General features: G+C 34.8%; 2 protein-coding genes across 6 annotated transcripts; both read right to left on the reverse strand.

The window, feature by feature from the left end:
- Positions 1-294: 294 nt before the first annotated feature.
- Positions 295-3,121, reverse strand: LOC132293385 (uncharacterized). Its single transcript, XM_059790845.1, has 6 exons — positions 2,730-3,121; positions 1,499-1,596; positions 1,309-1,380; positions 1,091-1,215; positions 873-945; positions 295-763 (listed from the first exon to the last, which is right to left on the reverse strand). Exons 1-6 carry the CDS (start codon positions 3,019-3,021, stop codon positions 659-661), a joined length of 765 nt encoding a protein of 254 aa, XP_059646828.1. The 5' UTR covers positions 3,022-3,121; the 3' UTR covers positions 295-658.
- A 1,027-nt stretch (positions 3,122-4,148) lies between these two features.
- Positions 4,149-19,264, reverse strand: LOC132293384 (protein PTST homolog 3, chloroplastic). Of its 5 annotated transcripts, none has more exons than XM_059790842.1 (13): positions 18,899-19,257; positions 18,654-18,773; positions 16,655-16,806; positions 16,286-16,504; positions 14,460-14,664; positions 13,699-13,756; positions 13,550-13,600; positions 13,371-13,424; positions 11,427-11,546; positions 9,560-9,684; positions 6,773-6,833; positions 5,009-5,154; positions 4,149-4,465 (listed from the first exon to the last, which is right to left on the reverse strand). In XM_059790842.1, the coding sequence occupies exons 1-12, from the start codon at positions 19,039-19,041 to the stop codon at positions 5,056-5,058; spliced, it is 1,407 nt and encodes a 468-aa protein (XP_059646825.1). In that variant the 5' UTR covers positions 19,042-19,257; the 3' UTR covers positions 4,149-4,465; positions 5,009-5,055. The 5 variants fall into 5 exon arrangements, with proteins under 5 accessions (XP_059646825.1, XP_059646823.1, XP_059646822.1 ...); XM_059790840.1 differs by having other exon boundaries at positions 4,149-4,440; positions 13,693-13,756; XM_059790839.1 differs by having other exon boundaries at positions 13,693-13,756; positions 18,899-19,256.
- Positions 19,265-21,207: the final 1,943 nt, after the last annotated feature.

Below are 21,207 nucleotides of genomic sequence, written 5' to 3' on the forward strand. Positions count from 1 at the left end.
AAGTAACAAAGTTCCTTCAATTTATCAAAATCTTGCAAATCAACCTTGAAGTCTGATAAGGGTTCAAATCTTTAAAATGGTAAAATGGATGTGTGAGTGGTGTGCCTGTCAATGAAAAAAAAAAAAAAAGACCTGATGATGATAGTATGAAATTACAAAAATATCCTTTGTTTTAAATTGACCAAAATCTTCTTGTGAGGGATGCCTTCTAGCTATTTTATGTCAAATTCATGAACCATCTCAAATGTTGATTCAAATCAGATCATTGCAAAGTTGTTTATCAGCAGGAACTCAAACAAATAATCATAGAGCAAATAAGTTCTCATTTAGCAGTCCCCATCAACACTGCTTTGTGTTTTCCTTGTGATCCCCAATCCCACATTCCATTTTCTCATACTAACAGGTATCCCATTCTCACTCACATGGATGTTCTCTTTCTCAATAATACAAGTGAGTGAAAAAATGTGAAACTACTACCATAACAACACTGACAATACTGTTTTAGCCTGTGGCTCATCATTTCTTTATTTTCCAGGGCATGCAACATTGAATTTTTTTACTTTAATGGGAGCTAAAGCCCACAGCTCCAGAAAGAATGTACATAACAATCAAAACTGAACTTCTCTGATACAAGTCTAGGCAAGAAGAAAAGAATTAATTAATAGCTGAGGCCTAATTGAAGTCCAAGGGCAGCATGGACAAGAAAGAGTGTCATGATTCCACTACCCAAGATCCCATGAACATTCCGTAATCCAGGATTCCCCTGCATCGATTCGAATTTATATTTCAAGACAGGAAAGAAACAGACTACAAGGACAGACAATAATCATATAAGTATATAATCACCGGCACTGCATGCAACATTTGTTTACCTCAAACAATGCTGGCAATATGGTCTGTATGGTCAAGAGGGAAAGGCCGATGAAACCAGTGATAGCATGAGGACTGTAAACGAATATATAAATCAATCAAAGATGTCCAAAGTAACAACTGTTTAGTTCCCTCTAATCCTTCAATTACGGAAATGAACTCGATATGGACCCCAACAAGTACCTCTCAAAGACACTAAAATATGGACTCCAACAAGTACCTCTCAAAGATTGGTTTATCTGAAGTGAGTAGGGCTGTTATTCCACCAGTAGCTCCTAAAGCAAAGAAGAAAAACATCCCTCCAAGAAGTTTTGGGTGCAAGTCTTTGGCCTTCGCCTTCTCCCCCTGGATTTATAGAATGTAATCCAAGTATGATGTTATTGAAAAAATAGGGGATTGTTTATGATTCAAAATACATATTTCAGATGGATTTCTTACCGTGTCATTAGAAAAGCGTATTCGGAAACCAAGATAAGTTCCATAGCCACCCATGGCAAAGAGTACGACAGCCTACAGCATCACACGAGAGAATAAATTCTATAAAATTGCTGTTTCATAAAAAAACAATTCTATGGAGAGGCTATTCAGAAGAAAGAAGCTACAGGAAGCTAAAAAGGAGGAAGTTTACCATGTTACCAGGGTGACCCCAATGCACAAGCCAGTCTGGAAGATTCCATGACTTCACGAGCTCAACGAAAGGCCCAAATAGAGACTTCAAAGTTCCAGCTGACATACAGATGTTTAATCTCATTACGATCGTATATAGAGAACAGAAAGGAACAAAAACAAATGAAAAATAGGCCTAATGTCAATCTGGAAGTATAGACCTAGTGACTGACTTAGTGGGATATCATTCAACGTTACATAAGCGGTAAGGATTGTAGGAATTTCTTTGATGTCAACTTTAGGTTGCACAAACACAGATCAAGAAAAATCTAGACCAAATAGGTTCTGTAAATGAAGAATACAAAACCAAAAATATATATATAAAACTCAAGACTTCAGCACATTGGAAGCTAATATTCAAGGAAGAGGAAAACCAAAACTTAGGAAATCACCTACCTAGAGCTAAAAAACATAATGTCAAGAATTCATGAACAACAGCTGTCATAAGTAAGCATTCACACAAACACAAAACAAGCAATGCACCAAGCACTTCCTGAAAGCCACACTCCCAAAGTAACATGGCTAGCACTAGCAGCAGAACGCCCTAATTTTATAAGGATTGATGTCTTCTCCACCCAGAAGCAACCTTCTCAAAGCACTTAAGCTAACTCTCATTAAGTATGCCTATTAACAAATTCTCGTATCCTACGTTGACTCTCTGTCAAGTGAAAAGGAAAATGGAACTAAATGAACTTGGCAACACAACAATAAGACAACCAGAAGAGCCACTACCGATCGAGAAATGAGTCAACTCCTAGGAAATGCTGTTCACAAGGAGAAATCAGAAGTAGCAACAATAATCAAACCATTTTAAAATGTCTGAAAATCAAAGAAGACAAATTATCAGGCAATGCGACTACTTTCTTATGACAATAATAACTGTAAGCTATACGTTCATCCTATCTTTATGTAAAATTTATGGCCAAAATCTGGAAAACAAAGTTCGGAGTTCCAGCAGAATTTCAGGGTTCAGGCAATGGGATTAATCTACAGATTATAACACAATATTACTTATTTTAAAAACAATGTTCACAACAATACTAAAAAGAAAAAAAAGGAATGATGCAATTGAAATGAAGCTACCATTCTTATATGACACTAAAGGCTGAACCTATCAGTTACTAGTAAGACAGCCCAAGAAAACTGTCTACACACATACATATAATACATATATGCGTATATATTATTATTACCTCCAGGAAGAGCAGCAACAAAGAGCAGAGGCAGAGGAGTGAAGGAGTACAACAGAGTCTCACTGGGCTCCTCCATTTCTTCTTCACTGTCTTCAGCTATACCAACAGCTTCGCAAGGTCTGTTCTTGAGAGCGAAAGAGGGAAGGGGAAGAGCTCCGCAGCACCTTCTAGAGGCCAATGCAAAGGGCAAGGAGTTGGAGGGCATTTTAGAGGAAGTTACTGGGTAATTAGAGAAACGTGGAGAGGAAGGAAAATGTAAACGAAAAGCCGCAGAAATGTTCATCATAGCCATTTGAACAACACAGCAGAAAAGAAAGAGTGTTTTTCAAAAACCTCACAGAAGTGAAGTGCAGATAGAGAGAGTAAAAAGAGGAAGAAGTGGGGAAAGGCAGCAAAAGGGACACGCCTACACATATATGACCTTTCCACGTGGTCTCAACACGCTCTCATTCCTAGCTACCTACCTACCTGGTTTGGTTCTATATACTATATACATGTAATGTTGGAATGTCAGTCCTACTCTGTACTACTTATATGTCACCAATATTAGCTTTTTGATACCCACTTTCATTTTCCCTTCCTTGCTAACTCAGAATCTGTATAATGGTTGGCCCTTTTTCTTCTCATTTTACAGAATTATCTTAAATTGCAATTTTGTTTCGCTAAATCAGTCAAATTTCCTCTCAATAACTCAACAAATCAAAATGATCAATACATCGAATAGTAAATTCAACCCTGCAACACCAATGTAGGAGTAATTATGTATGGCCCAAACAGACTAGAGGAGTTCAGTGCTGCACTGTTCTAATGTTTCCAACCACCATTATCCTAAGCTCGTTTGGGTAAAGTTAGTTGAAACGATATTATGTTTTTGTTAGAAGAAAATGAAAGGAAAAAGAGGCAAAATGGAGAAGATTTTTCGCCCCCCTCAAAAAAAGATTCTGTTTTCCTCTTAGAAGTAGAAGAAGAAAATGGTTTTTTTTTTTTTTTTTTTTTTTGAATAAATAAAAGTAAATAATAATAATAACAATAATAATAACTTACACACCCACAAATGCCCACAACCTATAAATTAACATTTCTCTCTCTCCCCGCCATCTTTTTCCCTAAAATGACCAAGGAATACCATAACCTTTCCCTTTTTTCCTTATCTTAATCCGTTATCCAAACAACGAGTTGAGAGGTTAACTATATCTTTTCCTCTCTCAATTAATGCCGTCATTCCTTCTTTCTGTCCTGCTTTTCCCAAATGCACATCCATGCTGTCTATGTTTGGGACTTACTTTTCACCCCAAATCCAAGGGAACGCAGAAATTAGAGCCCTTCTGGATTTCCAATTAACTGCAAATAGAAAATTGGAAGTCCTTGCAATGCCAATTGTGTCAAAAAAAAAAATATCAAGCATAAAAAAAATAATAATAAAAAATCAAAATTCAACAATCCAAATTTCAAATTATTAGGCGAATGGGCCAGCAGTAGCAAGGTTGTGGGAACACTTCTTTACATTGTGGGAACGCTTCTTTGCATTGTTCACCACATCAACTCCATGAACATGGGAAATAGAGTACGAAAGTGCACAGGACTAAAGCCCTTATTTTCAATTATACAAATGGCAGTGAAAAATCAAAAAATGAATGATCCTGCACCTTTCGCCTCTCTTTCAACAATGTTGGCTTCAAGCTTCAACATCAATTCCACTGCAGAGCCAAGACTGCAAACCAATTAAACGTTGCTGTCTGTAATGGCCAAGAGATAAAAAGAATGCATTAAATGAGGTCAACAGATACGAAGTCACCAATCATATTATCAACAACCTATTGAAATTTTGCAGACATTGCACAAGAGTTACAAAGACTTAATATTCCAACCTACCTAAATAGATGGAATCCTTTCCACAAGGCTTGCGAATAGAAGGTAGGAAACCAAAATACAGACATCACTTGGGAGATTTATCAAGCCATAACATCAAGGTCTGAATGATTATTTTTTGGTTATTTACATAGTGGTAAATATGTCACGAAGAAGACATGAAGAATGTCCACATGTTCAATGATACAAATATATAATATTTCTGTTTTTCGTTTCAAATATATCCAATCATTGCAATATTAGCACTGGCAAGTCTCTGAACCATCTAGTGGCCCAGATAAAACAGACTGCCATCAAATATGGTATGCAAATGCTCGCTTTTTGACTCCATGTAAAAATCACGAGAAGTAAATTATTATTAAGTACCTTGCAATCCATGTCAGAATCATGAAAAGTAATTTAATAATTACCTTACTGGTATTATAGAAGCAGCAAAATATCCTCCGTCAAAGCCATATCATCTAACAACTCGGAGAATGTTGTTTTGAATGCTACCCATGGTAATCGATTCTCTCTGAGGATCAATCTTCCAATGGCCATCAACAATGAATTTTATCTGAAAGTTCAAAACATGTCAAGATCAGAATATTATTAATGAATGGATGAAATCCTGGAAAGTACACTGTAGAGTTATAATGATATGACACATTTTTAAGAAATCATAAATGCTTTATTATTTCCTTTCCTTTTTCCATGACCATAAATATTTCGAAACACGTGCGCACACACGCAAACAATCATTTATATTTCTTGTTTGCTTAGCCTTTCCATTGTACAATTATACTATAGAAAGACAATTTTGTATTGTGTTTAAAATAACAAGCAAGGTCTTGATCCGGTAGGTTGCCTTAGAAATAAATCTCAATAAAGGATGGTCGGTAAATGCACTCACATATACACAGTTGGCTGGACCAAATCCAAAATAGTATAGGAGTGAAAGACAGACATTTAACTTGTTCTGTCTTGTTCAATGACTAAAATTAAAGCCAAAAAGTTGGTGTTGTTCATCTTTCTTCTTCATTGCTACTCTATTGCATCATTCCAGTTATATCAGTGTTTCCAAGGAGACTTCTCCACTATTTCTCCAAACCTCAAAGACATCCCTCGTTTTAGATGTTTCCTTCCTAAGAAAAGAAGAAAGGGCAATACTACAGGGGCAATACTACAGCTCGGGAATGTAACTCATGGTCTAAGCATTGATATATACCCGTGAGGAAATAGAATTAAATCTAAAAATAGTATAGAGCGGAAGCCAGACATTTAAATTGTTGTTAACTATTCAATGACAAATAAAAGCCAAAAAGTTTGTGCTGTTCATCTTTCTTCTTACACCATTGCATCATTTTAACTCTATCAGTGACTCCAAAGAGACTTCTCCATTCTTTCTCAAAACCTAAAAAATGAAAACATCAGGAAGTTCAAAACCAACCTCCCAACCAACACACAAAAATATCCAATTATACCTTAGAACTTGGAAGAGATGACTTAGGTAAGAACAAAAAAACAAAAACAAAACAAAAATACTCATGTTGGGTCATATATTCATTTTCTGTATCCGCTCTTCCTTCGTCATGTGCTCCTTTCCTCAAAGAGAAAAGGAATTTAAAAATGAAAGAGAGAGAAAGAGAGAGAAGATTTTTATTTTCTGCACAGATATTCAACAACTGAGACAAACTGATAAGTATAAAAATCAGAAAAAAAAAAAAAAAAAAGTGATGCATTAACATCAACCATGGTCAATGCAGTGATGAACAGTCAAAGTTGACCCATGATGTATTTTACAAGATGGATTTTCACAACTACAGGAATGTGTAGTTGGGATTTCTTGAGGCAAACTAGCAAGCACCAAATCAGTAAATGCTGATATCTGGATATGCAACACAATTTGTCTTGGTCAATACAGTGACAAACATCGAAATTAGACCATGATGTTTATTTTAAACGAGGGATCTTTTCCACAGTTGTGGCCAGCTTGAAAGCAATCCAAGGAAAAATGCCCAGAAAGATGGTTTCATGATTTAAAGAATATTGGATGCTTAATTTTAGAGACCAATAGAACTCTATCTGCCTTGTTTGGTTGTGAACATGCCATTGTTCAACTACCTAATGTTTATCAGTAGAGCTTAATAATTTACGGTAATATAAAATAACTAGTAGAATGTAGATTTTCACACCTCATATGTTCCAGGATAAAGCCACAACACTGTCGTCCAAAGTCCAGATTTCCTGGCATAACTGTCACAAAATGAGTTTGTAATTTTAGTACAAGACTGGACAGAAACTGTAAAGTAATAAAATAATAATAATAATAATAAAATAAATAAAAAGGAAAGAAAGAAGGAAAGAAAATAAAGAACACAACTAACCCGTGGAAAGCTTGAAAACTCAATGCTATGAAGAGAAATATTATTGACAGAAAAAGATGACAAAGTTGCTACAGTTTAACCTTCCTGACTGTATGGAGCATAAATGCATAAATGGTTCATATAGGTTGTCCTAGTCATCAATATCAGCAATCTATAAGCCCACCCTAGTCAATCTAAATAAAGAAATTGTTGATGTTAAAATCAGATCATTCTCATGCCAAAACAAGAAGAAGGAAAAAAAAAAAAAAAAAAAAAAAAAAACATTCACTTAAAAATGAAAAAAAATAAATAAGAGAAGATAACAGGGTCCATAAAATGTCATCAGAACTGACATTCCAGTGCATAAATACTAGTACGAAATTGGTTTTGGACCTATCTACTCCACATTTGACCAGAAAATATGCAACTAATATTTCAATTAGAAAAGTGTATTACTGATTCAAATGACTTGTCTCACTCAATTGTTCTGGCTCACCTTTTTGGGCAGGCATGCTTGTGAACTCTGGGCCCATGGGGCTGAGCAATTCCTAAATTTACAAAAATCCGTCATACATCTGTGTGAACCAAACTAAGGTATAGTAAAAATCCTATCCCAACCCAATAGCTATGATTTTTATGTCATCAGGATGGGTCTGTCTTTATGTGTTTATTTGAGGGTTGGCTAATGTATTTATACCCAAAACTGGGCAGTAGTGCTTGGACCTGCCCTCACACTAGAGGGTTGGGCAGATCTATTTTAAGCCAAAGCTGAGCCTGATAAGGCTCTGTCCTGGCCTCGCACACACAATTCTAGCATGTTTGACACGCTGGCCTAGATTGGCCTACGGCTGCCCCTAGCTAGTTAACTTTAGATTAATATAGATTCTGGGTTGAAAATTGATAAAACAACGAACATCATCAAAGTTGCACCCATGGTAGCACTTAGACTAAATCAGAAGGATATACATATCTAGGTTACATCAAGCAAGGTTCCCGCAGTTTCAAACAGGCACTTAGGCTAACTTCTCTTTAAGGTGACTGCCTAATATATGTTGTAGGAATAAGAAGAACCATTTTGAATATCATAAAAAATTAAGTGTATCTTTGTTACCAATTTACCGTGTTTGTGTCCCTAGTATTTATTGATTTGTCGTATTTCGTATCCTGTGTAAGTGTACAGGCTTCAAAGATATGCAGCATAAGACCATTGAATATACAACACGGAAAATCTAAATTGCCATAAAATATTCTAGACTAAACAAATGCTGAATCAAAAAAATTTAACATCCCACCAACTCAATACTATACACTAGTGGAAATTATTAGATCTGTGTAAGCCTAATGATTGGGACTATCTATTAATTTGATCACATGATCTTCGTCCTAAAGTATTATCTAACCCACAAGGTTGTGTGCAAGGTTCAATGAGGGGTCCCTAGGGAGAGGTATTCTTCATTCAGTTGGATAGAAAAATGAAAATAAAAAACACAGACAATCCTGCACACAACAGCCAATGATTTTATTGATCTACCAAGCTTGTTGACAAATTGACAGCATCCATGCCTATTCTTACATGCAAAACAAAATGTGTAGAGAGATTTGAAAGAGAAAAAAATAAAATTCCCGCTTCTCTTGCTCAGATTGTGTCTGTGAGCCAACACAAAGACATGGTTCAAGCACTTGTGAACTTAAAAACCACAAAATCTCCCCAGGATAATCTGAGGAGGAGGAATCAGGTGGTGGTCAATCACTATTACATGTGTTTGTGTAATGAGGAGTCTGTTGATCACCTCCTTTTACATTGCAGCATGGCCAGAGATTTTTGGGATTTGATGCTTCGATTATTTGGGGTCCATTGGGCCATGCCTTATACCTCTAGAGGGTTGATTGAGGCTTGGAGAGGCGTCTCTGTTGGGGCTGGCGAGGCTTGGAGAGGCGTCTCTGTTGGGGCTGGCGTTAAGGACGCTTAGAGGGCTACGCCGCTTTGTATCTGGTGGTGTATTTGGCTTGAGTGAAATAGGAGATATTTTGACGGAAAAAAGAAGCATGTTTCTATGCCTAAGTTCTATGTTATTTCTACTCTTTTTTGTTGGGTTTCAGGGAGAGATTATAGATCTATAGAAGAAATTATTGTTTTCTTGGCCTCTCTGAAAGTCTAAGGCGCCCTTTGGCCCTTTTGTTTTTTTGGGCTTCACTCCCCTTTTGAGCGTTTTTAATAAAATCTTACTTATCAAAAAAAAAAAAAAAAAAAAACCACATAATCTCATAGTGTTGACAACATGACGTACAAGAGTAGTACCACTTAGCCTAGTAGGTGAACAATTAAGTAAATGAATATGAAGATATCTTGAGCCTTTAGAAACAAAAGAGTTTGTACAGAGATAATTACATAAACAAATGAGAGTAGGAGAGCCATATATTCATGGAAAGAAGGCCTGAAAAACTGTCTAAATGAATGAAAGGGAATAATAAGATATTAACTAAGAAGCCCTTACCCAATACAAATTTATAATTAAAAATTCATTAAACTGAGAGAAACAGACTTTGAAGACAGATTTAGTTACTAGACAGAGAAAGGAAAACAACAAAAGGATAGGTTTGAAAAAAGAAAAGAACCTTGATCCAATAGAGTCTAAGATACTTGATGATGGCTGTGGGTCCATTTTAATTTGATGATGCCAACCATTAAAGCTACCTGCCACCTCCACGGTTTCACCTTCACCCCAGTACTGAATTTTAACCTAATAAAATTAGGAAATTTACTACCTTCAGCGCAATGCCATAGAGGAAGTCCAAAACAACACTACGTTTCAATGTTTATACAAAGAGAGGTGATGAGAAGCTATAGAAAATAATTGCAAGAAGTAATTGTTTACCATACTAGAACTCAAGTCATGACCAGTTGTTGACTTTAAATAATTAATTAGTGGCAAAAAGTAGGGAATCAGGAATTTTAGAGTGTTGGAGAATAATTATCTCCTTGACAGAATGTTAAGTTGCTATACTTGGGCAACAAGTTGTTGCCATATTTGTATTTGAGTATCTGTGTAATTCCTTTATTATAGCTACAAGTCTTGCCCAATTCACCTATAAATAGAGGTGGTTATTGTAAACATAATTAAGAGAGAAAGTAATGAAAGAGATGTAGCCCTTTCGGCTTTGTGTGTGATGGATGTAAGCCCTAGTGGCTGAATCACATTATATCTATGTGTTCTTCATGTTTTAATTTCTCTCTTCAACTTTTATTTTTCTTTCAACATGGTATCAAAGCAGGTTTATAATACCCTACTTTATACTCTACTCGTCTCGGATCTTCAAATCAACTCGTCTCGTCTCGGATATCTAGATCAACTTTCAAGTTGGACACTTGAGTTAAATATCCGTGTACCAACTTGAGGGGGCTGTTGGAGAATAATTATATGAGTAATTTTAGCCCTTAAATCACTCCTTGACAGAATGTTAAGTTGTTATACTTGGGTAACAAGTTGTTGCCATATTTGTATTTGACTTTCTGTGTAATTCCTTTATTATAGCTACAAGTCTTGCCCAATTCACCTATAAATGGAGGTGGTTATTGTAAACAAAATTAAGAGAGAATGGAATGAAAGAGATGTAGCCCTCTGGGCTTTGTGTGTCGTGGATGTAAGCCCCAGTGGCTGAACCACGTTATATTCTTGTGTTCTTTATGTTTTATTGTCTCTCTTCAACTTTTATTTTTCTTTCAACATAGAGTATAAGAGATTTAGTTTTTGGTACTGTACGAGGAACTCTTCTACCAACGTTTTAGCAAGGCAAATTTTGCAAGCAAACCTTGAAGCAAATAATGCACCATCCGAAGTTCTTATAGCCTCATAATAAGTACTCCTCGTGAGAGTAATTGAAAATGAATGTGAATGAATGAGTTGTAACTAGAAAGGATAAAATTACAAATAATTACACTCATGAAACGGTTGAAATAACATCCAAAGATAGAATGCTGGAAAATTGACAAAAATGCTTTGGCCATGTACTGTGAATACCACTATACCAGTATTAAAAATTTAAATAAAAAGACCAATGAAGAAGAATAATATAGCTCACACTAAGGGTAAGGCTAAGGGATAGAGAAAATCAAAACCAACATGGGTTGAGATAAATAATAAAGAAATGATATTACCTCGGATGGAGCTGAATGATCAAACATAATTTATGTACCCAATCCAAAGTAGTTAGGACAAGGCTTTGTCGACTTGAATTGGGAATGTACTCCTCAATTAAATTTAATAATATATAATTACCTCCTTAGATTGACAGGACCAACACTAAACACTGGCCTTTTTAAGTGCACCCACGTATCGATAAAATATAGAAGTTGACAATCTAGGCCTCCCCATATCTGGAGACTAACCTAGGCTGTTCCAAGATGCTTCAGCCACAATAGTAAAAACTAAAAACAGTAAAATGCAAACATAAAAAGTAACAAGTAGAAGAGTAGAGGACGTACCTCCTCAAGTCCAGAAAGGCTTTCTTCCGTAGCAATTAATTCTGAATCCTTTTCTAAAATAAGTTTCTGTGCTTTGCTTATCTCTGTTTCTGCCTTGGTTTGCAAAATTGACAAGGCAAGCTGAAGGTGAAAATAAAATGAATGTTATTCCCAAAAAGTTATAAAACCCAAAAAAAATAAAAAATAAAAAATAAATGAACAACTCGGTCAGTGTTGTTAAAGTCGCGCCCAGGCTCGAGGATCAGGTTTAGCGCCTGTTGTTTGTGAGGCCTCACTGATATTTGTTTAAAAAAATACGATTGTTCTATTTCTTAAGCCAAAAAGGGTACTTTTGGCAACTTAATAAACAAAAAAGAAAGCCCAAGCATACGATAGAAGGAACTTTTGTACAAAAGAATAAAAAAATAAAAAAGCCCAAGAGTCAAAGTGTTAACTGAACAACGATAGAATGAGATTGTGAGACGAAGACAAAGCCCTAGTTGCAGAAATGAACGACGAAGCCACGTCAGTTCTTTCTTTCTTTCTTTTTTTCTCTCTTCTCCTGTAGATCTCCCCTCTCTTCTTATCTTTGTTTACATCCCTCTCTTCGTCTAGTTCTCTTCTCTCTGTGTCTCTTTTTTTTTTTTTTGGCTATGTTTTTTCTCTTTTTTTTTCTTGTTAACAATTTTTTTTTTATTTTTTTGGTTAACATATTTATTTCTTTTTGTGCTTTGTTTTACCATTCAAAAAAACACATTTTGCTTTGCCTTTCAAGAAAACAAATTTGTGCTCTATTTTATGGTTGTTGGATGCTTGTATAGTTGATGGATTTACTTTTTTATATTTGATATTAATTTTTACAATATTGATATGACTTCTTTTTTTTTTTGATAAGTAAACAATATTGATGACTTATGAGATATGAATGTTATTATGGTAGTTTAAATTTTCAATTGTGCGCCTCACTTCACTCAGGCGCGCGCCTTGGGCCTTTAATAACACTGAACTCGGTGTTAATGAACATTTGTTACAATATAAATAAATAAATAAAAAGGCTAACCCAGTGCACGAGGGTCAAATGTACGCAGCCTTACCTCCGCATGCGGAGAGGCTATTGCCTTTAATTTGAACTCGTGACTCCGAGGTCACAATGGAACATTTGTTAACTTAGGGAAGTACTGTGCATTGTGCAAAATTACAGAACGCAATATGCAATATTACCGAACGAAAGGTAAATTGCACCCCCCACCCACACACACAAAAACCAATTGTGTTCGATTGCAACACGATTAATGGCCAACTTTTTATAAGAACCAATTTAGATGATGGAATGAACAGGAGTTTCAAAATTACCATTATACCCCTATTTCTGCATATAATTTCTTCTCCCTCTCAATCTTCACATTTATCTAAAACCCTCACATAATTTGCCATCCATTAACAAGGGTGTCACTAGATATCTATGAATAATATCAAAACAATTTATTACATACATATATACAAAGAGACACACACATTTCTATAGAAAGTGAACCACTGGCGATCAAGCACAGTGCCATTAAAGTAAAGTTGCAGCTAAAGACCAAAAATTCAAGTCAGGTACTGTTTGGAAGAAACAATCTTACTTTTTAACTGCACATGAAATGTCAGGTTCCATGCTATTCATCAAGTAAGCAAAGAGATATACCAGAATCCAGCTCCAAAGGAGGTTATAGAATAGCATTTAGTAATTATATAAATATACAACTCAATATATATTATATGCATGCTCAAAAGTAAGTAACGAACACCACTATTCGAGGAGGATATGTATTGCTGAAGTATATTGTCACGAAAAATTCTAAAAATGTTTCCAAAAGTATCCATGTTTGCTATTACAAACCATGTAAGCGTAAAGATAAAGCAATTATTTATATAATTCTATGGTGAGAATTGACTGATATAGTCCAAATTATGATAAAATACCTTTTCCTTTTCGATCTGTTCCTTCAACCGAGACAATTCCAGTTCCTTCTGATGCTAAACACATCAAACAATAAAAAGATAATAATAAAATTAATTATTTATAAAAATTATCTAACATATCACCATACAAAGGCAGAAGTTCAACACAAGTAGGCCACAAGTTCTATGAAGATTGGTACCAGCATGAACTTGAGATGATTAATTTCGACTTGATTCTCCCTTTTTCTTGCCTGTATTATAATAACACAATAGCAAGGGATTAAGATTTCAAAACAAGTAACAATGGAAAATGAATACTCATAACACAGTATACAATAATGACCTCAACTTCCAAATTGTCATCATTCTCAGCAACTAATAGTTCTTCACTTGAAAAGTGACCATCCCTACAAAAATTCCATTGACAAAAGGAATGCACTTAGGTGAGAGAGAGAGAGAGAGAGGGAACTCTTTAAAATGCAGAGAGTGTGAGAGAAAATGAAACTGACAAAAGAATAAGTCCATCATTCTATTGTTCTCTAACTCAAAACTTATGTGCTGTTTGGACAACAGAAAACAGAAGTCCAAAACAAAGTAATTGGGAATTTTGTTAGGTAAGATTCGTTTTATTTTCTCTCTGCTCTTTCTTGGTAACCAAACAGAACCTTTTATAGTTCTATAAGCATCTATATAGAGTGTAATTTACCTAAATAGTTAGAACAAGGCTTAGTTCTACCGACCAAAGTTTACACACACATCAGGCACCCAATTCAATTATTATGAAGTAAAAAACACAAGTGAAGTATCATTAGAATCATAATTTTTTTTTTAAGCGAACTAATACCAGCACTATCTAGAAGGGCTAGCCTAATGCACAAGGCCCCCACCATTGCAAGGCCCGGGGAGGGTCAGTCGGTAAGATGAATGCAACCTGACCTCCGCATGGAGAGGTTGTTTCCGGTTTCAAACCCGTGACCTCGAGGTCATAATGGAGCAACCTTACCAGCACTATCTAATCATGCTTAAATTGAAAGTTGCTCATTTTAGGACCAAGGAATGAAAAAATCAAGCTATAAATAGGGCAATATTGTTAGATATCAAGGTACTAACTTCAAAGTTCTGTTTCCTGATGCAGGAGGCATCATCCGTGAGGACATCAATGTACTTCCCTTCAGTATCTTAGCAGCATCGTTTCTGCCAAGCACATGATGAGGGTGTTCTTCACCAAGGGAACTTGATTTAAATTCAGTGACATTCTCCGACTCAATAAAGCCTTCTTCAGCACCAGTCTCATTTAAAATGCCAAATCCATTATCTGAACATCAAGTAGTTGTACATGCTTAACTTCAAATTTTTAAGGCACCAACATGTAAATAACAACATGCTCATCTATATTTACATAGTAAGGATGTACTTGTTAAAAAATAATGACATAGTAAGGAAGTATAAAAATGGTTCCATACCAAATTACCAAGGTAATTTACTGATGCTTGGAATAACGTACCATTATAAAAAAATAAGAAGCTCACTTCCCCAAGGATGGGGAACACATCTTTTCTGATAAGTAAGAGATACCATTCAGACACCATAGAGGATAAAACCCATGCACATATTATGAATGCAGCCATACACAAACCACAAAATCTAGACTCACTCATGGTAAATAAAATGTCAATCTTTATGGAAAGAACATATGTTGTTGTACAAATAAGAACTATTTACAGTATTCAACATATTGACAATGGAATTCATACTTTGCATCATTATTTCCTCTCATATTTAAACAAAAATGAATGAAAATAATAATAGTAACTGTGGAATTGTGAAGTCCACATGTTAACAATAAAGGGGTTACAAGCACTTGCAATTCTTTTCCAATTTTAATTTAACTTTATCATGATGTTCTCTCAAATTTGGAAGGTAAGGTGGGACTGAGCAATGCCTCCTGATGTTTAACAGACCTGATTAAGACAACCTAACTATATGAGGAATAATGACATGTTGCTATCAAGCCTCCAGATCTTCCTAGTGTCACCTTATGTCCCATTGCCCAACTGTAATAAGCTAATGGGACTTACCAGTTACCCCATATGATGTCCTTTTCCGCTGTTATGCATCAGTGTGTGTACATTGGCAACCATAAACCGCTTACATAGTGGCATGCATTTCTCCATCTGCATAACTGTGGCCCATATTTCCCATATAGTGACTGGTAGTTATTTATTAAGATTAAAAAAGGTAAGACACGATGAAAAAAAGACGAAATGAAATGATAAAAAGTTTTAACTTTGCTGCATAAGTATAACAGATGTTTAAGCAGAAGAAACAAATGCCTAGATACACAGCACCATTTGAGAAAACCCAATCTTAAGAGATAGAAAACAACGATCAGATAAATATAACAGACCAAGACGGGGGGATTTATCACCTCCTCCTAATTTTTAATGCAGAGAAGTATATATATATATATTAAAGCCTAACAGCAAGGAAGGGCTAAGATTCATAGAACCAAAATCTTAGCTATAGCCATTCAATGCCCAGCAATAATCCATTGCATGTTCAAAACTTACCTAGGTCTGGGATTCAAAAATCCTTTTAAGCAATCTTGTTAATGCACTCCCCTCTCCAACTCCCCAACACCCAAAAGTATAAGGGAAAAATGTTCCAGTCTCTAAAAATTAAAAAGGCTTTTATGGGAAAGTTACACTCTCCTCTAATTTATTTCCATGTTCTGGGCAGTAAAAACAAAAATCTATGTTTGAACTCTGCCCATCTTTGTCAGTACTTGATAATTATACTATTTTTTTAATACAATGTTCCTTCATTTCCGAGTAAGACACCTCATATTTGCATGGAAAGCCAACACTAACTCCTTCTGTACAGGCAACATCAATTATTGATAAACCAGACATAAAACATGTTATTCATGTACTTACCTTCAACTATGTCCAGCTCCCCATTCTGAATAAATTTTGCCACCTTTTCTTGCAAAGATGTATTGGTTGAAATTTCTAGAGACGTGCAACTTTTTCCATCGGAGTTAAGTGGGTGATCAATATTTGCTCCATTCCCATTTTTTATATAGTTTGATGTGGCAGAAACTTCACTTGACAAGGAAACATCTTCAGCCATATCTTCCACCTTCTCATCCTGACCTTTTACGAGTGTATAAGGCTCTCAATAAAAATAATTACTAAAAATGTGTTTATTTCAAACCACTAAATGACACAAAATATATATATATACATATATATTCTCTTTTTTGGATAAGTAATGGCACAAAATATTGAAAAAAGTGTATTGACCTGTTGGTTGATCTCCACAATCACTGGTTGCATCTGGTTTTTCAGCTACTTCTACTACATCAGATCCATTGGAGTCTGTCCTTGTTGAGGCTGAAAGAAGTTTTCTGATAAGTTTATATCCTCTTCGTCTGACAATGTTTGCAAGGTCTTGCCTATAGAGTTTATTGTTAAGAAAAGGAAAGGACATGAATCAAACTTGGAAAGTATTTCTCCAATACTCGAAATATTTGCGAAATAAGAATTTTCCAGCTCAAGAACAATATTTGTTTTCTGTAATAATTAATTAACATACAAACATAAAATAATATATTTATGATGCATAAACAAATACATCACCTTATTTCTATTTCATATATTCTGTGTACATCCTACTTAAGATGAAACCCCATCTTGACATATAATCTAAAATTAAACTATCAGTCCTCACTCTAAATTTCTCTTTCTAAATACAAACAGTAAGTTTATCATAACTAACCATCCAAAAAGAGAAATAAAAAAATAAAAAAAAAAGGCGTTTATCCATAAAGGATGTGGAAAATAAAGGAAAAAGCTCAATGTTAACCTTTTGATGTAAGCCTATTCTGATGAAATGTCATATGTCTCTCCTCTAGTTGTTCTAATGATTGTTACCACACCATTAATTTCCTTACTTAAACCAATTTATATAAGTGATACCACTTTGCTTCTACAATTTGATATATTCTCTCTCTAGGAACTCGGCCATATGCTTTTTCTAGGTCAATGGAAACTATGTGAGAACTCATTTTCATCTTTATGCATTCCCACTGATTGCCAATACACGAAATAATAGGTCTTCTAGCTGTGTACTCCGGTTAAAACTGCAGTGATTAGAGTTTGATTGTGATTTTATGTCTTGTAAAATAAAAGTTCATATTTTTTTTTTGTGAATCATTTTCAATTATATGCCACCTCAAATATCAATCCTCTTTATTTCTTCAATAAATGTACATGGTAGTCCTCTTAGTTGTCCACAAGTCTAAGTCCTTGTCCATTTGAGTCGAGTGATACATAAAACAGTTTGACACTTCAACCTAGATCTGATAGTTCAAGTGCAAGTTACAAGAGGTTTCTGCCACTAAATGCCGGACACCAACCACCTAAACCCACTGCATATAGAATAGTAGAATACCATCCCAAATTGACTCAATTTGATCTTTTGGAAGCAATTGCTATCAGTAAGCCAACCATTGCTCATTGTTGGCTAAAGTCCAAAGGTTTTCTAGTCCTATTTTAATTACATGCCTTGTCATATAAGTATCATTTTTGATGAAGACAAAAATAACTCTGATACCAAATTGATGCAGGAGTCGGTGAACTCTGATGCAAGAGCATAGAAGCAAAAGGAGGAGGATATAATAAATTATGGCAAACTAAATATGAATAATTCCTATGTATCAAAACCATATATATAGGCGAACCCTAAATAAAAAATTTGTAAAAGATTAACCCTAAAATAAAAAAATTTCAAAAGTAAGGAAACTAAAACACCCCTAATATACCAACAGGCCAGTGGTCTAGCAGTACTACGTCCCTACTTCCCTTAGGGTTCGAGCCTTAGTGGAGACATGTGTGTGTGAGTACCAACTAAAAAAAAAATAAAATAAATAAAACAACCCTAATATATTGAATTTTTTTTGGTTGTAATTTTCCTTATTTTCAGTTATATACCTTTGAAATTTTACCATTGCCCCTCTGAAATTATAAAAAAAAAAAAAAAATTCACTTTTGCCCCCCTCACTCAATATCCTGGCCTTCCTGGGTCCGTCCCTACGTCTATCTTTGCAAAGCTTATTTGTTCAATAGTTTCTCATTATATTGACATTGATGACAGCATTAATCCGACTCATGACCAATAACAACGCAAGCAATCAAAGATTTCACAGAATTAATCCGCCTAACATCAAAGCAAATCACCAGAAACACCAAGACATATGAGATAAGAAACCAAAATAAAAAAGACGGTGAATAAAATCAAAACCTTCCATGGTGCGAAAGCTCCTTCATGGAAGGGACGTGATCTTCTGGAAGTCCAACCGCAGATAGAAATTGCCGGATATCACTGCATAGCTCTGCATCGCTTCTCACTTTCTTACTGGCCCTACATTACCACAAATTATCAAATTCCATAAATAATTAGGAGAAGCAAAACACAAACATATAATATATATATATATGTGTGTGTGTGTGTGTGTGTGTAGAAATGCATTCGAAACAAAAAAGAACCTGGGTTTACTGATTGAAGAAGCAGAAATTGTGAGGCGGAGAGGGCAGTGATAGTGACGTACGTTGAGAGAGGGAAGAGGGAAAGAGAAGTGCTTATGGGAAGAGAGAAAGAAGCAGCCTGGGAAGTGAGAGAGGGTCGCCATTAAGGATAAGTGCGAGCTCTTGAGAGGGACTTCGAAGCATTGAGAGGTGTGGATTTTAGGGTTTCGGAGAGGATGGAATTATACAGAAAATGTAACGCCTACAATGATTTTTGTCCTGGTTTTCAATTTGGGGAGTGGGACTTCAACAAATTACTGAGACTGCGTTATCGAATGCATATAGTCCTTTTAGCCTTTCTTGGATGGTAAATGTTTCTTTTCACAAATATTTTTTTGCGGAGACAAAGGTATGAATCAAAAGAAAACCTATATAATGACAATTTTTTTTTTTCCCCCAAGTTATAATGAGGTTGAAAACTTTTTCACAAATATTGTTTTGGGGACGGACAAAAGATATGGTGAACAAATGAAAAGTTATAAGGAGTATTTTTTTATTTTTTATTTTTCGAAAACTTTAATGAGATTATTATTGGGTTATTGATATAATAATATCACATAGTGGCAACATAAATGAGGTGGCTCATACATTAATATTTTGTGTTCAAAATGTAATAATTTAAAGAATAATTCATGACAAGAACTATGAGACAAAACATCATGATTAAGGACTTGGTTATTCAACTTATTCCTATCCTTGCTAAATCGCCAAAGAATGACGGTAAGTATATAACAAATTGTGAACAAGTAAAAAAAATTAAAAAAAAAACCTTCTCAAACGATTAATGTACAACAAAACAAGTTATAAAAAAAAATGAAATGGAAAGAGAAAAGGTTGCCTGCAAATACAAGTATATGCAATACATTTAAAAGTTAGAGTATCTCCAATCGTTGTCTATATTTTTTTTATTTTATAAATCTGATGTGTAATGATGAATTTATAAAAAAAAAAAAAAAATTATTTAATTTTAACTTCAACAGTTGTTTTATACCTTTTGTATAAAAATATATCCCCAATAACAACTAATCATGTATCATGCGAGGACCCACATAATTTTTACAAACTAACTTAATTTATGGTTGATTGATTCTTTAATAAAATGAGAAAAAAAAGATAAGAAATGAAATATGTTAATCTGACCTTACACATTGGTGATGTGGCAATGTATCTCAACAGATTGCTGAAAATAGAAAAAAATTACACAGTGTATTTACACAAAAAAATATTTTAACATACCGTTAAAAATGCTCTTAAAAGGGAATAGATATAAAAGTTAGATTAAATTTTTAGTTCGAATTGCTCACACCCTATCCAATCACAATTAAGTTTGTTGAGTATTTTTAGTTCAAGCCCAACTAACAAAAGACATAATTATCCAAACTGGTGATAAAAATTGGGTTAGACTAGAGTTAGATTTGGGTTGGTTGGGTCCAAATGCAATCCTACTCAAAATAGACTTCTTGTGTCACTAAAAGTTTTTAAAATTTAAAAATAAATTGTAAATCAGAAGGTAGTACAGAAATTTAATCTGCCATCAAATTTCAATATTTTAAATTTAGATTAGGCAACAATTAATGGGGGTTACATCGACACCTGCCATTTTGGTCATAGCCCACCGCGAAGGGACTTTTGTTATATTAGGCCTGATGTTCAGTTTTTCTGGGCTATTGTGGCCCATAACCCATTAACAAGTACAGTGCCATGAGGTGTATAGCCCTATACTTGAAAGGACAAACATCAACGGTCAAATCAAGATCGTACTCGGATCCGGTGATGATCTACAAGGATCAGCCAAGATCTCACTGTTGTGGGTCCTACAGATCAAGATTAAAATCAGGGCTAGACATCTAACCATTCAGTTCTTGCCACGTAACACTATTAAGAGTCCCATCTCACTCTTTGACGTCACCACGACAACAAAGTTCCACTTGTCCTCCAGCCTAGCGTTATCCCGGCTGATTCTCGAATAAGAGACGTACACTCTTTTTTGTTCCTTCCTATCAAACCAATTCCCTGCAACTTATTTTGGAGGTGTCAAAAAATAACTAGTTTTTTTTTTTTTTTTTTTTTTTTTTTTTTTTTTTTGTAGAAAAAGTTTTCCAGATATCACTTTTTACTAAGTTATAGTATTATTATTTTTTTGTTTTTTTTGGGGGGTAAATTACCGAGTTATAGTTTTTGATTGTGTTTTTATATACTCTCAAGTTAATCAACCACACCCTGGTAGCCCATCACATTTGTTTTTTTTTTTTCTTTTTTGGAATTTTAAG

The sequence above is a fragment of the Cornus florida genome, unplaced genomic scaffold (genome assembly GCF_030987335.1).
Source record: "Cornus florida cultivar Cherokee Brave unplaced genomic scaffold, ASM3098733v1 CherokeeBrave_3.0.0_Hap2_Chr02, whole genome shotgun sequence".
Taxonomy (NCBI): domain Eukaryota; kingdom Viridiplantae; phylum Streptophyta; class Magnoliopsida; order Cornales; family Cornaceae; genus Cornus; species Cornus florida.